Source organism: Salmo salar, chromosome ssa14 (genome assembly GCF_905237065.1).
Source record: "Salmo salar chromosome ssa14, Ssal_v3.1, whole genome shotgun sequence".
Lineage (NCBI taxonomy): Eukaryota > Metazoa > Chordata > Actinopteri > Salmoniformes > Salmonidae > Salmo > Salmo salar.
Genome location: NC_059455.1, coordinates 31,611,325 through 31,630,439, shown reverse-complemented (window position 1 = coordinate 31,630,439; position 19,115 = coordinate 31,611,325). Strand labels below are relative to the sequence as shown.

Genomic DNA, 19,115 nt, shown 5'->3' with positions numbered 1-19,115 from the left:
TCAATTTCTCACCATCCTCCACCTCAAATTGGGCAGTGCAAATGGACTGTCCGGCCTTGTTGGTGGCGATGCAGGTGTATGTGCCTGCATGCTTAGAGCCCACATCCATCAGGATGAGACTGTGTTGGCGCCCAGAGCTGGCCACCTTGTAACCCTTAGTGTCTGGCTTGATCCACAACACGTCCTCAGCAGACTCCTCTTTCAGCCAAGTCACCATGGGGGTGGGAGAACCTTGGAGAGCACACATATAGATAGTGGGACTTGGGAATTCACATGGTGTATGATGAATAGTCTTATCAAACAGTAGTCTGTGGACTCGCATGCATGTCTGTATGATGAATGACAATATCCTTTATGGAAGCGTATCTCTCATAGGACGCGTGACTGATTCTGGGTCTGCTCCTGGGTCTGCTCCTCTGACTTGGTCAACTCTCAGCCAAGGTTGAGAGATATACTGTACTGTTACTGCGGCTATAGAAACCTATTACTACATGCCAAAACAATCTGAGGTTGAAGTTGATGTTTCTATAGCTTAGCGTCACACTACAAAACAAAAACGTACAAGCATATTATAATGAATAAATAAGGACCGAGGTGGTGTGGCATATGGCCAATATATCACGGCTAAGGGCTGTTCTTAGGCATGACACAAATTATCAAGTTTATAATATGTTTTATAAACCGGGTGGTTCGAGCCCTGAATGAGAATTGGCTGACAGCCGTGTTATATCACGGGTATGACAAAACATTTACTGCTCAAATTAAGTAGGTAACCAGTTTATAATAGCAATAAGGCACCTTGGGCGTTTGTGGTATATGGCCAATATACCACGGCTAAGGGCTGTATCCAGGCACTCCACGTTGTGTAGTGCATAAGAACAGCCCTTAGCCGTGGTATATTGGCCATATACTGTACAACCCCCCCCATGGGCCTTATTGCTTAAATATACCATCATTATATATGAGTTCAGTGTACAGTGTTGTTGATAGATACCTTCCACTCTGACAGACATGGTGACGCTGGCTCCCTGTTTCACCTTCCTGTTGCTGAACCTCTCTAGGAAGCGGGGCGGCACCAGAGGCACCTTGGGATCTAGGAAGTCAAACATGGGTGTAGAAAAGCGTCATCATCACGTAGCTCAAAATTCAGAACAATGTGGCATGCTATAGGCAACAGTGCAAGCAGTAATGAATGAATAAATAAATCAATGAATATTATAAAATCATAATTAAATACCGTGCTTCTCTACAGGCGTGAGCTCTCCTGGACCTGTTGAGAGGGTAACCATGAATTCTTCAGTAAATACAAGAATGTTATGTTGTGTATACAATAACACACATATCATAATGCAGACTAAATACATCATCCTAAGTAGAAGACAGAAATCCCTCTCAATATAAACCTTTCAGTCATGAGTAGACCTACCCAGAACCAGCAGCCTAGCAGAGGAGTATGCTGTTCCAGCAGCGTTGCTGATGTAGGCAGAGTACTCTCCTGTGTCCTCCCTCTTCACCTCCAGGACTTCCAGGCTGTGGATGTCTCTCTTGTCCAGCAGCAGGATCCTGTCTGAGGAACGCAGCGGGTGGCCGTCCTTGAACCAGTACACCCTTGGACTAGGGAACCCTGGGAAATATCAACAAAGAGTAAGCAACTCACTTAGTTATTGACCCTGGGGGCAGAAATAATAAATTGCCTCTGACTTACCTGCCCGGTGGGCAGTAGTTTTTACACTGCTGCTACTCACTGTTTATTATCTATGCATAGTCTATTTACAAATTACCTTGACTAACCTGTACCCCGCACCTTGACTTGGTACCGGTACCCCCTGTATATAGCCTCGTTATTGTTATCTAATTTCCTTGAGTTACTTTTACATTTTATTGTATTTTTTTTACTTTAGTTTTTCTATTTCTTGAACTACATTGTTGGTTAAGGGCTTGTAAGTAAGCATTTTGGTGCATGTGACAAATAAAATGTGATTTTAGTGTTTACTTGGCTTTTTTAGCTGCTCTACCATATCTAGGTACGCATGACTCTAGTTAATTCTTCTCTATTAAAGTTAGACCTCTGAAGTACCTGCACAGAGACAACGTAGTCTAGCAGGGTTTGACTAATGCAGAGGAGGTGGAGAGTAACCCACAGACCAACCTTTGACTTTCAGCTGCATCTTAGCGATGGGTGAGCCTGGGCTGACGTGCACATCATGGAGCTCATCCAGTACTTGTGGCATCTGCTCATCCTCTACCACAGACTCAAAGGCTTCCGTTTCCCTGAGGGGAGAGGATAGGAAGAAAGTAAAGCTGTCAGTAAAGAAGTAACATGACCAGGGAAACGTTTTAGGTACTATTAGGAATCAGGATTCCATTGTAAAGAAGGTTACATTCAAAGTCAAAGGGCTTGTAAACTCTGGGTTGTCTCATTCACCTAGACATGTAACCCTTGGCACTGATATAGGAGCCTGTCTCAGTGGCATCAGCTGCAGTATCGTAGTCTGAGCTGCAAGACACTGAGGAAAGAGAGATGCATTACACAATTACTCTCAAAATAACACGGATGAGGATATCCTATGCATACAGTCAACCAACCAACTAAATACCCAAATAATCAACTAAATAAACAACGAAATAACCAAAAGAACCAACAACAAAAACATAACAAAATAAACAAAATAACCAACCTACCAATCAATATCATATGTTCTGTACTCACTGTCGACCCTTAGCTCAGCCTTGGTGGCAGCGATGCCGCTGGTGTTCTCAGCCATACAGCGGTAGACGCCCATGTCAGAGGGCAGCACGGTGGTGATGATGAGCTGGTGGCAGCCCTCCTGGTCCTCGTTGATCATGTAGTGGTCGTTCTCCTCCAGCAGCTTACCATCCTTGAACCAACGCACACTGGGTGGAGGCTTCCCGATCACCACGCAGTCAAAGCTGACCGGGTAACCGTCTGGCACGTCCTGGCTCTGGAGTTCAGTCAGGAAGACTGGGGCCGCTGGGGGAGAGACAGGGACAATCAGTTAGGCACAACAATAAATTAGGAGATTTTATTCATTATGCAGGGGATTAATTTGACTGGTATTCCATGTGTAATTCTTACTGAACAGGATTATCTATATATTTTTTTACAATTTGCTTTTACAGTACAACAATAAACAGCACAGATATGAAAGGGTGTAAAGGCAGGCAGTATAACATGAGGATTATTGGATGGAAAGGATTGTATCAATTCTAGAATGGAGTGGGTCAAGGAGAGCAAAGACACAAACACATTTAAAACTGAGGACTACGGCAGGGCAGCACAACATGAGGAGAAATGGAGGGTAAGTGTGAATAGAACGGATATATAGTGTCAATACTGGAAAGAAGTGGGTAAAAAGAAATTGAAGCAACCATTAAATTACAGCAAAGACAAACAAACAAATGTTTGGGACAAAACTGAGGACACATGACACTACATCAAAACAAACATATCAAAGAAGACACACACTGACATGACTGAAATACAAACTGTTTGGACAAAAGAAAAGGAACATTAGGTCACACACAAAGACAGAAAAGGTAATGTAGTAACCACACGGAACACACAACACACCATTGAAAGCAAGATGAAAGCCTGGATGAGGACAATTTGACAAATTATTTAGCAAGTACACACTAAACGTCTTAGCTAACAAGCAATGGCTCCTGTTAATGTGCAAAAAAGTTTGGAATTTAAACACATTGAAACATGTATTTATATTATTCAAGCGAAATAAACTACATTACTTCAATATCAAACATTGCTTGACTTAAAATCAATATGACCTTTCCTGAATTACCAAGGCATTAGTCTTTTTGTGATTTAACTGGTTAATTTTGATTACTAAATAGAATGGTAGACAAAATGATTTAGGATTACCGATAGAGATAGAATTAAATACCTATTTAATTCTATGTTATAATCTCAACATCAAACTTAATTGCAGCAAGACGTACAGAGAAATGTACTCTCTGGTTTTCATACCGGGGGCTCCTGTCATGAACGCAGGCAGCTGCTTCTCCTGTGTGGGTGTTGCAGAGCCATCTTGAGTGTATCCCATCTTCATGATGCGCAGCTCCACTTTGAGAGGTCCAGCCTCCTGGATGGTGGTCTCCACAGGGACCCCCTGGGCCGTGAACATCTCCTTGAAGCGCTGAGACGCCACCTGGGCCTCAGACCGCTTGTCGAAGCGGATGTAGATGTATCGCTCGTCCTCGCGGTACGATTTGGGGTCGGGGGCCTGCAGCTCAGCCTCATCATCACAGCTGACGAACGACTCCTCCTCCGACGTGGCCGGCAGGCGTGTGCGGAGGAGGCGGCGAAGCCGTTTGCTAGCCTGCCTCAGAGACTCGTCCATCTCGCTTTCTGCCGACGAGCTCTCCGCCTCGCTGTCGGCACTGTAGCCCATGGTCAGGGGCCTCCTTCCAGATGCCTCCCGCGCCGAGCCCACCGTCACCTTGCCGCTGTGGGTGGTCACACCGAACTTGTTGGTGACCTCACAGGTGTAGACGCCCGTGTCCTTGGTGGTTACGGCGGTGATGACCAGAGAGCAGGTGCCATCGTTGTAGATGTCAATGTGGTGGTGCTTGCCGTCTGCCAGGTGCTCGCCATCCTTCAACCAGCGCACCTTCTCTGGCTTGCCCTCCGCCACACACTCCAGGTGGATGGTGCCATTGGGTTCCTTGGTCTGGTCCTTGAAGACGTCTTTGAAGACTGGACGCATGTCCTTGCGGGCTTTGTACCCCTTGAAGGCAGCCTGGATCTTTACAGCAGCATCCAGCAGCCCCTTTTCTTCGTCCTCCTCATCACCGACCTTCGTGATGTCTGTGGTCTGTGCTGTGATCTGCTGTACTGAAGATGAGGTCTGTTGGACTGAGGTCTGTTGGACTGTGGTCTCCTCTTTCAACTTGAACTGTGCGTAGAACTTCTCAGTGGAGATGGACTCTGTCTGGTCACACACAGAGAGGGAGGACTTGCTGCTCTTCTTCAGGTAGGAAACCAGTGTTGGAGGCCTGGACTCGTCCTCAGAGCTAGTGTACAAGTTTGGCTCCAACACCTTCTTCTTAGGGACGATGACATGCTCTATGACCTTTTCCTTTTCTTTCACCTTCTCTTTCTCTGGTGCTTTCACCTCCACCTTCTCCTTCTCCGGGGCTTTCACATCCACTTTCTCATTCTCCAGGGCTTTCACCCCCACCATCTCCGGGGCTTTCTTTTCCTTGACTGGTCCCTTGGGTGTCTTGGGCTCCTTGTCCTCCTCATCAGGCAGCTCAGAGATGGAGTCAAGGGTGGGCTCTCGGCTCATGCGGCGTTTCTTGGCCAGGTCCTCCCACAGTGCATGGACGTCACCCTCGGAGGCAGCCTCAGGAGGCAGGCTGGGCTGGGCCCCCTCCTCCAACTGAACCCCATCTCCACCTACAACCAGGACACAATGGAATGTTATACGCAGCAAATGGACACCTCTACAGTATAGCAGCCCCAACACACACTACATTTATAAGAACTATGTTGATCATGTAGTGACAAATACCCACGGGATTAAATTATTTTCTGATAGGAGTAGTGTGTTCGTGCATACTTTGGAAGAATGAGCTCACCTCACATCATTACTAGCTGATAATAATTATAATCTACAGCCAGAAGACGACTGGCCACCCCTCATAGCCTGGTTCCTCTCTTCCTAGGTTCTGGCCTTTCTAGGGAGTTTTTCCTAGCCACCGTGCTTCTACACCTGCATTGCTTGCTGTTTGGGGTTTTAGGCTGGGTTTCTGTACAGCACTTTGTGACATCAGCTGATGTAAGAAGGGCTTTATAAATACATTTGATTGATTGCTAGAAATAGCAGATCAACTTACCTTAACCTCAAATAACAAACACATCTCCACCAAGCTTCCAGTTTGGCTTGAGGAGAATGGCTTACAAGAGTTTCATAATAAATTAATGTGGGCGAATGGAAAAGCAAAATTAAACTTACATGGTATAATATTCTGGTTTGTTTGGGCATGTGTACCTTTTGGTAGGTTGAGATTAAGGGAGCTTTCTGCCTCGTCTGAGGCCACACAGGTGTACACACCCTGGTCAGCAGACTCAAAGTCTTTGATCAGCAGCACTTGTGTCTTGCCCTCTGTGGTGACCTGGTACTTGACCCCATACTCCAGCTCCTTGTTGTCTTTGAGCCAGGTGACCGAGCTTCCCTCAGCAGAGAGTTCACACTCCACACGGGCCATCTTACCCTCCTGCAGGTCTGGACAGGCCAACTGTTGTGTTACTGTCACTGGAGCCTCTATGGACCAAAACGATTCATTGACTGTTCGTTGATTGATTGGTTGTTGATTGATTTATATTTTTTCCAATAGATGGGACACTACAGATACAATTCATGCCAATGGGAAATGCATTAGACTCTCCTATGTTTTAAATGGTATAACTAACACATACATGATCTAGGACGAGGTTATAATTAGGGTGTTCAACATGCTGGGCTTGAGACAGAGCCATATAGAGATATCTATGTTTGTCTCAGGTGTGAGCTCATCATATAGGCAACTCACCCAGCTGAACGCTCTGAGGCAACTGGACAGGTTCTCCTGTCCCAGCTCTGTTGATGGCTGCCACCCTGAACCTGTAGCCGCTCCCTGGGATGAGGTTATCCACAGAGAACTCTGTGTTACACACAGGCTCTGCATGGCACGGCAGCCAGAGGACACTGTCCGCCAGCCTCATCTCCACCCTGTAGCCCAAAATAGGGCTGCCTCCGTCGCTGAGGGGTGTGAACCAAGACAGGGTCACCGCCTGCTTACTCTTACTGACCAGCTCTGGGTCCTCCGGGGGGTCAGGAACAGCTATAAAAGGAGAGCGGGTCAGTGGTGGGTTTGAAGAGAGAGGAATTTGTATTTGTAATTATTAGGATCCCCATTAGCTGCTGCCAAGGCACTTATATTATACAAACAAAAGATCATATAGCATTAGCACACCGCTACATATCTACGATACAAAATGTATAATAACACCATACAACGATATTTCAATGTACGTGTGTAGAGTGCTATTGTTTGTGTGTGTATGTGTGTCTCTGTACCTGTGTGTCTCTTCACAGTCCCCGCTGTTCCATAGGTTGTATTTGTATCTTAAAAAAGAAAAATCTGATTCTACAGCTTGCATCAGTTACCTGATGTGGAATAGAGTTCCATGTAGTCACTGTCCGCCTCCCATAGTCTGTTCTGGACTTGGGGATTGTGAAGAGACCTCTGGTGACATGTCTTGTGGGGTACGCATGTCTCACGTGTGCCGTCTTTGAATTCCCTGTCATAAATCAGCCAAGGCGCAGCATGCCGGTAGTTCCACATGTTTTATTAGTGAACTCGAACAAAACAAGAAACAGGTGAAACTGAAACAAACGTGACGTTCTGGGGCTGCTCAAACACAGCTGCACAAAAACAAGATCCCACGAAAACACAGGGAAAGACTGGAAGCCATACTTAGGCAGCCTATCAGAGACAACGAATGACAGCTGCATCTGATTTGAAACCATACCCGGCCAAATGCCCACCCACCTATCATACCCTGACCTAACTAAACAGAGAAAACACAGCTCTCCTAGGTCAGAGCCGACAGCCCCCTCAAAGGTGCGGACTCCCGGCCAGAAACCTGAACCTATTGGGGAGGGTCCGGGTGGGCATCTATAATTGGCGGCAGCTCTGGTTCCGGGCGTAGCACCCCCCCCCCCGCCCATTGATCCCCCCGCTTCTGTGTGTCCGGAGGAACCAGACCATGGATCATCTCCGAAGGCTCTGGAACGCCAACCGCCGCTGAAGACTCTGGGCTGAAGGCCGCCGCTGAAGACTCTGGGCTGCAGGCCGCCGCTGAAGACTCTGGGCTGCAGGCCGCCACTGAAGACTCTGGGCTGCGGGCGCCACTGAAGACTCTGGGCTGGGGAGCGTCGCTGAAGACTCTGGGCTGGGGAGCGTCGCTGAAGACTCTGGGCTGGGGAGCGTCGCTGAAGACTCCGGGCTGGGGAGCGTCGCTGGAGGCTCCGGACTGGGGAGCGTCGCTGGAGGCTCCGGACTGGGGAGCGTCGCTGGAGGCTCCGGACTGGGGAGCGTCGCTGGAGGCTCCGGACTGGGAAGCGTCGCTGGAGGCTCCGGACTGGGAAGCGTCGCTGGAGGCTCCGGACTGGGAAGCGTCGCTGGAGGCTCCGGACTGAGGAGCGTCGCTGGAGGCTCCGGACTGAGGAGCATCACTGGAGGCTCCGGACTGAGGAGCATTGTTGCAGGCTCCATGCCTTGGATCATCAATACAGGTTCCGTGTCCTGGATCATCACTGGAGGCTTCGTGCCATTGATCATCTCTACAGGTGCCGGGCCATGGATTATCCCTACAGGCTTCGTGCCATGGATTATCCCTACAGGCTCCGGACCATGGATAATCCCTACACGCTTCTTGCCATGGATTATCTCTACAGGCTCCGGGCCATGGATCATCACTAGAGGCTTCGTGCCATGGATCATCTCTACAGGCTTCGGACCCTCAATTATCACTGGAGGCTTTATTCGTGGAGCTGGAACAGGTCTCACCGGACTGGGGAGACGTACTGAGGACCGAGTGCTCAAAGTAGGCACCGGCCGTACTGGGCTATGGAGGCGTACTGGAGGAAGAGTGCGAGGAGCAGGCACAGGACGTACTGGGCTAGGGAGGCGCACTGGAGGGAGAGTGCACGGAGCAGGCACAGGACACACTGGGCTATGGAGGCACACTGGAGGGCAGGAATGCTGAGCGGGCATACTCCAAGCTGGCTGAGTGCCAACCTTAGCACGACAACGGTGAGGAGCTTGCACCGAGCGCACCAGGCTGTGGTGCTCATGGGTGACGCCGTGCGCACCACCGCATAACACGGTGCTTGTACAGTCACTCACTCCCCACGGTAAGCACGGGGAGTTGGCTCAGGTCTTAAACCCGCCTTAGCCAATCTACCCGTGTGCCCACCCCCCCCAAACATTTTTGGGGGCGCTGCCTCTCGGGCTCCTGTAGCTCTCTTAGCCGTTCTTCCCAGTATCGCCATTCTGCCTTTGCTGCCTCTTTCTCCTCCGGCGGGCGGCGATACTCTCCCGGACTTGTCCAAGGTCCTGCCCCATCCAGGATCTCTTCCCAGGTCCAGTCCTCTGATCCACACTGCTTGGTCCCGCTCGTCTTCCTGGTGAGTGCACGCTGCTTGGCTTTCTTTTGGTGGGATCTTCTGTCACGTGTGCTGTCTTCGAATTCCCTGTCATAAATCAGCCAAGGCGCAGCGTGCCGGTAGTTCCACATGTTTTATTAGTGAACCCGAACAAAACAATAAACAGGTGAAACTGAAACAAACGTGACGTTCTGGGGCTGCTCAAACACAGCTGCACAAAAACAAGATCCCATGAAAACACAGGGAAAAACAGGCTGCCTAAGTATGGCTTCCAATCAGAGACAACGAATGACAGCTGCATCTGATTGGAAACCATACCCGGCCAAAACATAGAACACAAAACATAGAATGCCCACCCACCTATCACACCCTGACCTAACTAAACAGAGAAAACACAGCTCTCCTAGGTCAGAGCGTGACAGCATGGGTGTCTCAGCTGTGTGCTAGTAGCTTAAATTGACAGCTTGGTGCATCTCAGAATGTCAACACTTCTTACCAAAACCAGTAGTGCTGAAGTCAATCTCTCCTCCACTATGAGCCACGAGAGATGACATGCATATCATTAATGTTAGCGCTTCTGTGCACTTTTAAGGGCTAGCCGTGCTGCCGTGTTCAAACCAATTGTAATTTTCCTAAGTCCCTTTTTTGTGGTACCTGACAACCCAACTGAACAGTGGTCAGAGTTTGAAGGTTGGCCTTGAAATACATCCACAGTGTCACGTCCTGACCAGCAGAGGGAGCAATTGTATTAGTTTTGGTCAGGACGTGGCAGGGTTTTTGTGTGTGTTAAGTGTTGTGTTGGTGATTGGACTCCCAATTGAAGGCAGGTGTGTTGAATTGCCTTTGATTGGGAGTCCTATATAGTAGTGTGTGTTTTTCTTTGGGGTTGTGGGTAGTTGTTTTTGCACTGCGTTTGTATAGCCTGCAAAACTGTTGCTGTCGCGTTTATTGTTTTTTTCCTGTGGATGCCTTACTTGAGTTTATTAAAAGTATGAGTATTCACATTCCCACTGCGCCTTGGTCTTCTCTCCACTACGACACATGTGACAGAACTACCCACCACAAAAAGACCAAACAGCGGAGAAGAGGACAGAGGGAAGTCAAGGAGGACTATTGGAAGCAGCACGCTCGGGAGGAGATGGCATCCTGGTCGCTGGAAGTATTGGAGGAAAATGATTGACTGGACATGGGATCAGTTGCGGGTCCACTGTGACAACCTGCCTGGGAGGCAGGTAGAACCCGAGAGGCAGCCCCAATAATTTTTTGGGGGGCACAAGCGCTATTTGGCAGGGCGAGATTGGAGCCCAGAGCTGCCAGAATGGCCCGACTGCCCGGAGCTGCCCGAGTGGCCCAACTGCCCTCCGGCCCAGCCCGAGTGGCCCGACTGTCCTCCTCCGGCCCAGCCCGAGTGGCCCGACTGTCCTCCTCCGGCCCAGCCCGAGTGGCCCGCCTGTCCTCCGGCCCAGCCCGAGTGGCCCGCCTGTCCTCCGGCCCAGCCCGAGTGGCCCGCCTGTCCTCCGGCCCAGCCCGAGTGGCCCGCCTGTCCTCCGGCCCAGCCCAAGTGGCCTGCCTGTCCTCCGGCCCAGCCAGAGTGGTCCGTCTGCCAGGGTCAGCCCGAGTGGCCTGTCTGCCCAGCGCAGCTATCGGCGCCACCGAAGTGGGCGACGCCGAAGGTGGAGCGAAGTCCACATCCTGCAACTGAGCCACCTCCAGGATAGGTGGGTTGGGGAGGGAGGGTGTAGCACAGTGCCGTCGTTGACGGCAGCCACCCTCCCTTCCCTCCCTTATTGTTTAGGGGTTATTGTTTATTGGTTTTGTTGGGGTATTGTGGATTTTTTTGTGTTTTCTTTTTTAAGGTGCATTCCGGGGTCTGCACCTTGAGGGGGGGGGGTTCTGTCACGTCCTGACCAGCAGAGGGAGCAATTGTATTAGTTTTGGTCAGGATGTGGCAGAGTTTTTGTGTGTGTTAAGTGTTGTGTTGGTGATTGGACTCCCAATTGAAGGCAGGTGTGTTGAGTTGCCTTTGATTGGGAGTCCTATATACACTGCTCAAAAAAATAAAGGGAACACTAAAATAACACATCCTAGATCTGAATGAATCAAATAATGTTATTAAATACTTTTTTCTTTACATAGTTGATTGTGCTGACAACAAAATCACACAAAAATAATCAATGGAAATCCAATTTATCAACCCACGGAGGTCTGGATTTGGAGTCACACTCAAAATTAAAGTGGAAAACCACACTACAGGCTGCTCCAACTTTGATGTAATGTCCTTACAACAAGTCAAAATGAGGCTCAGTAGTGTGTGTGGCCTCCACGTGCCTGTATGACCTCCCTACAACGCCTGGGCATGCTCCTGATGAGGTGGCGGATGGTCTCCTGAGGGATCTCCTCCCAGACCTGGACTAAAGCATCCACCAACTCCTGAACAGTCTGTGGTGCAACGTGGCGTGTTGGTGGATGGAGCGAGACATGATGTCCCAGATGTGCTCAATTGGATTCAGGTCTGGGGAACGGGCGGGCCAGTCCATAGCATCAATGCCTTCCTCTTGCAGGAACTGCTGACACACTCCTGCCACATGAGGTCTAGCATTGTCTTGCATTAGGAGGAACCCAGGGCCAACCGCACCAGCATATGGTCTCACAAGGGGTCTGAGGATCTCATCTCGGTACCTAATGGCAGTCAGGCTACCTCTGGCGAGCACATGGAGGGCTGTGCAGCCCCCCAAAGAAATGCCACCCCACACCATGACTGACCCACCGCCAAACCGGTCATGCTGGAGGATGTTGCAGGCAGCAGAACGTTCTCCACGGCGTCTCCAGACTGTCACGTCTGTCACATGTGCTCAGTGTGAACCTGCTTTCATCTGTGAAGAGCACAGGGCGCCAGTGGCGAATTTGCCAATCTTGGTGTTCTCCGGCAAATGCCAAACGTCCTGCACGGTGTTGGGCTGTAAGCACAACCCCCACCTGTGGACGTCGGGCCCTCATACCACCCTCATGGAGTCTGTTTCTGACCGTTTGAGCAGACACATGAACATTTGTGGCCTGCTGGAGGTCATTTTGCAGGGCTCTGGCAGTGCTCCTCCTGCTCCTCCTTGCACAAAGGCGGAGGTAGCGGTCCTGCTGCTGGGTTGTTGCCCTCCTACAGCCTCCTCCACGTCTTCTGGTGTACTGGCCTGTCTCCTGGTAGCGCCTCCATGCTCTGGACACTACGCTGACAGACACAGCAAACCTTCTTGCCACAGCTCGCATTGATGTGCCATCCTGGATGAGCTGCACTACCTGAGCCACTTGTGTGGGTTGTAGACTCCGTCTCATGCTACCACTAGAGTGAAAGCACCGCCAGCATTCAAAAGTGACCAAAACATCAGCCAGGAAGCATAGGAACTGAGAAGTGGTCTGTGGTTACCACCTGCAGAACCACTCCTTTATTGGGGGTGTCTTGCTAATTGCCTATAATTTCCACCTGTTGTCTATTCCATTTGCACAACAGCATGTGAAATTTATTGTCAATCAGTGTTGCTTCCTAAGTGGACAGTTTGATTTCACAGAAGTGTGATTGACTTGGAGTTACATTGTGTTGTTTAAGTGTTCCCTTTATTTTTTTGAGCAGTATAGTAGTGTGTGTTTTTCTTTGTTGGGTAGTTGTTTTTGCACTGCGTTTGTATAGCCTGCAAAACTATTGCTGTCGCGTTTATTGTTTTTTTCCTGTGGATGCCTTACTTGAGTTTATTAAAAGTATGAGTATTCACATTCCCGCTGCGCCTTGGTCTTCTCTCCACTACGACACATGTGACACACAGGTACACTCAAATGATGTCAATTAGCCTATCAGAAGCTTCTAAAGCCATGACATAATTTTCTGGAATTTTCCAAGCTGTTTAAAGGCACAGTCAACTTAGTGTATGTAATCTTCTGACCCACTGGAATTGTGATACAGTGAATTATAAGTGAAATAATCTGTCTGTAAACAGTTGTTGGAAAAATGACTTGTGTCATGCACAAAGTAGGTGTCCTAACCGACTTGCTAAAACTATTGAAAAACGAGTTAATGACTCCAACTTAAGTATATGTAAACTTCCGACTTCAAATGTACATAGACACACTGGCTTGTCGTTCATCAAGATTGAAGAAAGTAAGGGGCCTAGACAGTTGCCCGAGGAATTCCTGATTTGACCTGGATTATGTTAAAGAACACCCTCTGTTCTCTGTTAGACAGGTAACTCTTGATCCACAATATAACAGGGGATGTAAAGCCATAACACATATGTTTTTCCAGCAGCAGACTATCAATAATTCCAAAAAACGCACTGAAATCTAACAAAACAGACCCCACAATTTTTTTATCATCAATTTCTCTCAGCCAATCAGTAATTTGTGTAAGTGCTGTGCTTGTTGACTGTCCTTCCCTATAAGTGTGCTTAAAGTCTGTTGTAAATTTGTTTACCGTAAAACAGCATTGTATCTGGTCAAATATCATTTTTTCCATAAGTTTACTAAGGGTTGATAACAGGCTGATTGGTCAGCTATTTGAGCCAGTAATGAGGGCGTTACTATTCTTAGGTAGCAGAATGACTTTTGTGCCCACCAGACCTGAGGGCACATACTTTCTAGTAGGCTTGAATTGAAGATATGGCAAATAGGAGTGGTAATATTCATCCGCTATTTTCCATCCAGACCCCGGTAGCATGTCATTGTCAATAATTTTTTCACCTCTTCCACACTCACTTTACGGAATTCTAAATTACAACGCTTGTCTTTCGTAATTTGGACAGATATACACGGATGTGTAGTGTCAGTGTTTATTGCTGGCATGTCATGCCTTAGTTTGCTAATCTTGCCAATGAAAAAAATCATTCAAGTAGTTGGCAATATCAGTGGGTTTTGTGATGAATGATCCATCTGATTCGATGAATGATGGAGCTGAGTTTGCCTTTTTGCCTAAAATATCATTTACGGTGCTCCAAAGCTTTTTACTATCATTCATCTTTGTTTCATAGTATAGTTTATTCTTCTTTTTATTCAGTTTGTCACATGATTTCTTAATTTGCAGTACGTTTGCCATTCGGTTCTGCTGACTTATTTGCCATAACTTTTGTCTTATCACTCTACCATACAATTCTTAAATTCCTCATCAATCCACAGGGATTTAACAGTTTTTACAGTCATGTTCTTAATGGGTGCTTATTAGTAACTGGAATAAGAAATGTCATAAATGTTTCAAGTGCAGCGTCTGGTTGCTCTTTATTACAAACCACAGACCAGCAAATATTCTTTACATAATCAACATAAGAATCACTACAAAACGTATTGTATGAGCTCTTATACACTATACTAGGCCCAGCCTTTGGAACTTTGGTTTTCCTAGATATGGCTACTAGATTGTGATCACTACATCTGATGGATTTGGATACTGCCTTCAAGCTAATTTCTGCAGCATTAGTAAAGATGTGAACAATACATGTTGATGATTTCAACCCTGTGCTGTTTGTAACTACCCTGGTAGGTTGTCTGATAACCTGAACCAGGTTGCAGGCACTGGTTACAGTTTGAAACTTTTTCTTAAAGTGGGTAGCTTGATGAAAGCCAGTCAATATTTAAATGACCCAGAAAATGTACCTCTTTTGATATCACATACATTATCAAGCATTTCACACATATTATCCAGATACTGTGCACTTGGTGGTCTATAGCAGCTTCCCACCAGAATGGGCTTTTGGTGAGGCAGATTAACCTGTAGCCATATAACTTCAACAGTACTTAACATGAACAGGAATGTGGTTCTGAATGTAGACCGCAACACCGGAGAATAGGAGAAAGAGAGACGAATGGATCTAACAGAATTGAGAATCACTTCCCTGGAGAACGCTTCTATTATTGATTCCAAAATGGCTGTTCAGACACTTACTGATGATGGTGAGCTTGGCCATGGAGATGGCGTCCCTGGCAGCGAAGGTGATCTCCTGTGGTGGCATGGCTGGGGCCTGTCTAAGCACCAGGTGGTAGGAGCAGCCGTCAGCCCTCATGCCCCAGGTGTCATCAGCCTTTAGCTCGGCTCCATTAGAGTACCAGGCTACCTCCGCCTCAGGCACAGGCTCAGTCAGCATGCAGCTGAACTCTAGAGTCTCTCCCACCACAGCTACCTTATCCTCCAGACCACTCACCACATCCAGCTGCCAGCCTACTCACACAAAATCCATGTCATATAATGCCTAACATAAACTCAAGACTCACAATACTGTTACATATACAGAAACTAATGCTAGTCTTAGTTCCTATAGCAATTGCAGGCAGATTTTCCTTATTTTCATCTGTAGTATGTAATTTCCACCAGTAGACCAGGCCTAAGACTTATGTTTCCAGAAAAAACAGGAACTAACAAACATAAGGAAACATTAAATGGAGTGACTAATTGACAAACAAACATACTGTAAGTTGGACATTAATTGGGGTGACACACCTTTGACGTTGAGCATGGCGGAGGTTGTTGCGGTGCCCGCTTGGAAAGTAACTTTGCAGCTGTCTCCAACGTGCAGATCCTTGAGCAGCAAGAGGTGGCGGCGTCCACTTTCGAAGGACACGATCTCCGTGGTGGGCGACTCCTTCACCGGCTTGCCCCCGATCAGCCAGCGGCAGTCTTTGATCTCGCAACGAGAGATGGAGCACTCGAATAGGGCCTCCCCGCCGTCAATGGTGTCCATGTTCTCCAAGCCTTGTAGGATTTCAATGGGTTTGGCTGTAAGGGAGGAGAGGGAAGCAGGGAGAGGGCAGTTTACTGTAAAAGAATAGCTTTGACTGAGAGGGGAGAATGTGTCATAAGACAAGCTGTTGTGGGGTTTTCAGGTTTACGGTGCCCTGTAGGTCAAGTGGATTTTTTATGCTTGACACTTGCTTCTATTCAAGCGGAACCTCACAATGAAAACCTGCCAAAACTGCTGGACACACACATAATGCATGAAATGACCTGCCAGGGATGTCAATGCAGTCTTTGGTGAATCTTACAATGCTTTGTTTTCTGATACCCATTTTCACACTAGGGCCATGAGTTTTTCCTGTGCATGTGACCTGACCATGAGAAACAAGTGCCCTATTTGATCAGAGTTTTTCCTGATCAGGTCTCATGGTTTAGAAGTCATGTCTCATGGTTTAGAAGTCATGTACATTTATCATTTTGCCTTGCCTGCTAAAGAGGGGTGTGGGGAAAGATGGCATAAATTAAAGGATAAAAAAAAGACCCACTTGAAATCGCTATCTGCTGATCATAATTGAAAACAACAACGAACATTTTTACAAGTTCAGGGGAAGGGTAGAATAGCAAGGTGCTCTTTCCAAACGGAGAGAAGCTCACCTTCCACCTCCAGTAAGGCAACCACACAGGTCCCCTCTGCCTCACAGGAGTATCTCCCCCTGTCCTCAGTGGACACGTGGCTAATGTACAAGCGAGCCACGGTCCAGTCCTGCTCCACTACCACCCTCTGGCCGTCAGGCTGCAATGGCCGACCGTCTCTCTTCCACTGGGCCTGGACCGGCCGGGAGTACTGGCAGATGAACTCAGCCGGCTTGTCCTCAGCCACCCGCAGGTCCTGCATCTCGCTCACCACCTCTACTGTGGGGTCTGAGAGTGGGGGCAGGGGTCATATGACAAGGTCATCATGACTGACATGCACTCTCTCGACATGCCAAGGAACAATACCTGGGCTTTATAAACACCCCAGTACACCTTGGAGTATTTTGATGTATATTACTTTGAATTGAGTTAACTTTATTGATCCCCAAGGGGGAAATTTGATAAATGGCTTGAGTTGTTGGTGGTATCAGAGGTGGCTTAGAATGTGTTGTGTGCTGCTGTGGCAAGCCCTTAGAGGTGCCTTGATTAACAGTACATCTTATGGATGCAGCACTCTGTGGCCAAATATGCACTTAGATACAGTATGTGAATGTCTACTTATCTGTGACAGAGGTTTTTGTTACTCCAAACTGAAGGGGGAGTGAAAAGCCCAATCATCTCAAGAGGCAGGGGGAGTTGGACACAACTACTGCCCACTAACCAACCAATGAGAAAGGGGAGATATGCCAGCGGGTGGATAGAGATGCCAGACTGACAGGGCACAGGTAGGAAGGATTAGAGAGTTTTAGTGCTTGCAGGCTAGGGGCGGTGCAGTGCAGGGTGGAGGTGAAGCGAAGAGTGAGAGTGAGAGTAAGTAAGGGAAAGTGGCCGGCCAGGGTGGATGGGTGGAGCAGCACTGCCCTACACTGTAATTTCCAGCTACTGCTGATTCTATAGGTTGACATATCTGTAAACAAACTTTGCTGTTGTAAAATCTGTCCCACTGTACCCATAGAACTGCATCAAAACTAAGTTAATAAAATACACAATGCACACTTTATTTCTTAATTACTAACTGTGTGCACACATCACTTATTATCAGCAATCATACATCCCACATACTGCCACAAAATAGACGACATAATATGTCATCTATTTCAATGTGAATACACTACAGTAGGCAGATATGATTTCTATAATTGTTGGATAAGATTAGAGTGGATGATTCCTAGAACTATATTTAAAGCTGCAACATGTACATTTTTGGGTGACCCGAGCAAATTCACATATAAATGTGAGTTATAGATCTGTTATTTTCATTGAAAGCAAGTCTAAGAAGTGGTAGATATGTTCTATGTGCGCTATTTCTACGCTTACCGTTCTTAAGTTTCGTTTTTGCATCTTTTACTTTCGGTTTTGTAAACCAGCTTCAAACACATTATTTTTGGTTATTGAAAATGTATTTGAAAGCGCTTTAGATGGTACAATGATTCTCTACACACAAACTGAAGTTAGGAGAACTATTCACATTTTTGCAACCAGGAATGACGGTGCGATTTCTGCATATTCCACCTTTAATTATCAAAATATGTCCACCAGTCCTACTCTATTACAACTAGATATTCTGTAAACCACAACTGTTAGGTACCATTTGCCATTATTAGCTAAAAGTATAGATACACAATGGAACTATGGGTGTGAATCCTCATTGGATATCATTGCTCTTGATCCATCTTACTAAGAAACTGGTGGAAACATCCTCTACTGCTGCACCATCTTGTATGTTTTGGTCTTATCAAAAGCATGCAGCATGAAAACTCTCATTCTAACTCTATTAGTGAAATGACTCAAATGTATGCTCATGCATGGAAGCATGCATGGATGAGGCACAAAAAGACCTTAGCTACTGAACTAGTCATTCCCACTACTGAATCAGGGAGCTTTGAACTCTTGAGGACACTGGCATAATACTGTCAAGATTAACATTAGCCTTAGACAGAAAGTGTGCAAATAGTAGTCTACTCTCAATGTGGTGAAAATGCTCTGGTGGTCACTTACAGATAAATACCATAATTGAATATTATATCTAATCACACATATGTATGTTGAGTATTATGAGCATTGATGCTGCAAGGTCTGGAGAACACAGCTGGATCTTTAGAAGTCACTCTCCTCCTCCTCTCAATCCCTCTAGTTCCTCCTCCCTGATACCTTTAACTAAGAGCTTGGCGTAGGACACCAGGCTGCAGGCTTTGAACGTGACGGTGCCAGAGGCGTCTGGGGCCAGGTCCTTTAGGGTGAGGGTGTGGACGTGGCCCTGGCTCAGCCCTATCTCGCTGGAGGGGCTGTCCTGGAGAAGGGTCCCGTCCAGCCACCACTGCACCTCCCCGGGCCTCACACCGCGGGACAGCTGGCAGGAGAAGGTGGCCCACTCGCCCAAAAAGACATCGGTGCTCTTTAGACCACACACTATGAGGACTTCTGCCTCTGCAGAGTAGTGGAGATACAGTCAGACACTCAGCTACTGCCACTCACACAACTCACCTCAAACTCACAATGCCAGCCTATGGGATAATAAAGATTACTTC

The 19,115-nt window shown here is 47.4% G+C and overlaps 1 protein-coding gene across 30 annotated transcripts in view; it reads right to left on the bottom strand.

Moving 5' to 3' along the window:
- Positions 1-19,115, bottom strand: part of LOC106569344 (obscurin) — an 86,911-nt gene that overhangs the window by 16,998 nt on the left and 50,798 nt on the right. For 25 of the 30 annotated variants that reach the window (XM_045694207.1, XM_014140601.2, XM_014140598.2 and 22 more), the window contains 14 exons: positions 18,739-19,014; positions 16,549-16,815; positions 15,661-15,936; positions 15,109-15,381; positions 6,571-6,861; positions 6,030-6,302; positions 4,004-5,434; positions 2,711-2,992; positions 2,426-2,507; positions 2,150-2,271; positions 1,427-1,624; positions 1,238-1,270; positions 995-1,093; positions 13-231 (listed from right to left, as the gene is read on the bottom strand). In XM_045694207.1, coding sequence (XP_045550163.1) covers positions 13-231; positions 995-1,093; positions 1,238-1,270; positions 1,427-1,624; positions 2,150-2,271; positions 2,426-2,507; positions 2,711-2,992; positions 4,004-5,434; positions 6,030-6,302; positions 6,571-6,861; positions 15,109-15,381; positions 15,661-15,936; positions 16,549-16,815; positions 18,739-19,014 — 4,122 coding nt within the window. The remainder of the gene's footprint in view (positions 1-12; positions 232-994; positions 1,094-1,237; positions 1,271-1,426; positions 1,625-2,149; positions 2,272-2,425; positions 2,508-2,710; positions 2,993-4,003; positions 5,435-6,029; positions 6,303-6,570; positions 6,862-15,108; positions 15,382-15,660; positions 15,937-16,548; positions 16,816-18,738; positions 19,015-19,115) is intronic. The other 5 variants (XM_014140614.2, XM_014140628.2, XM_045694208.1 and 2 more) reach the window with 4 other exon arrangements.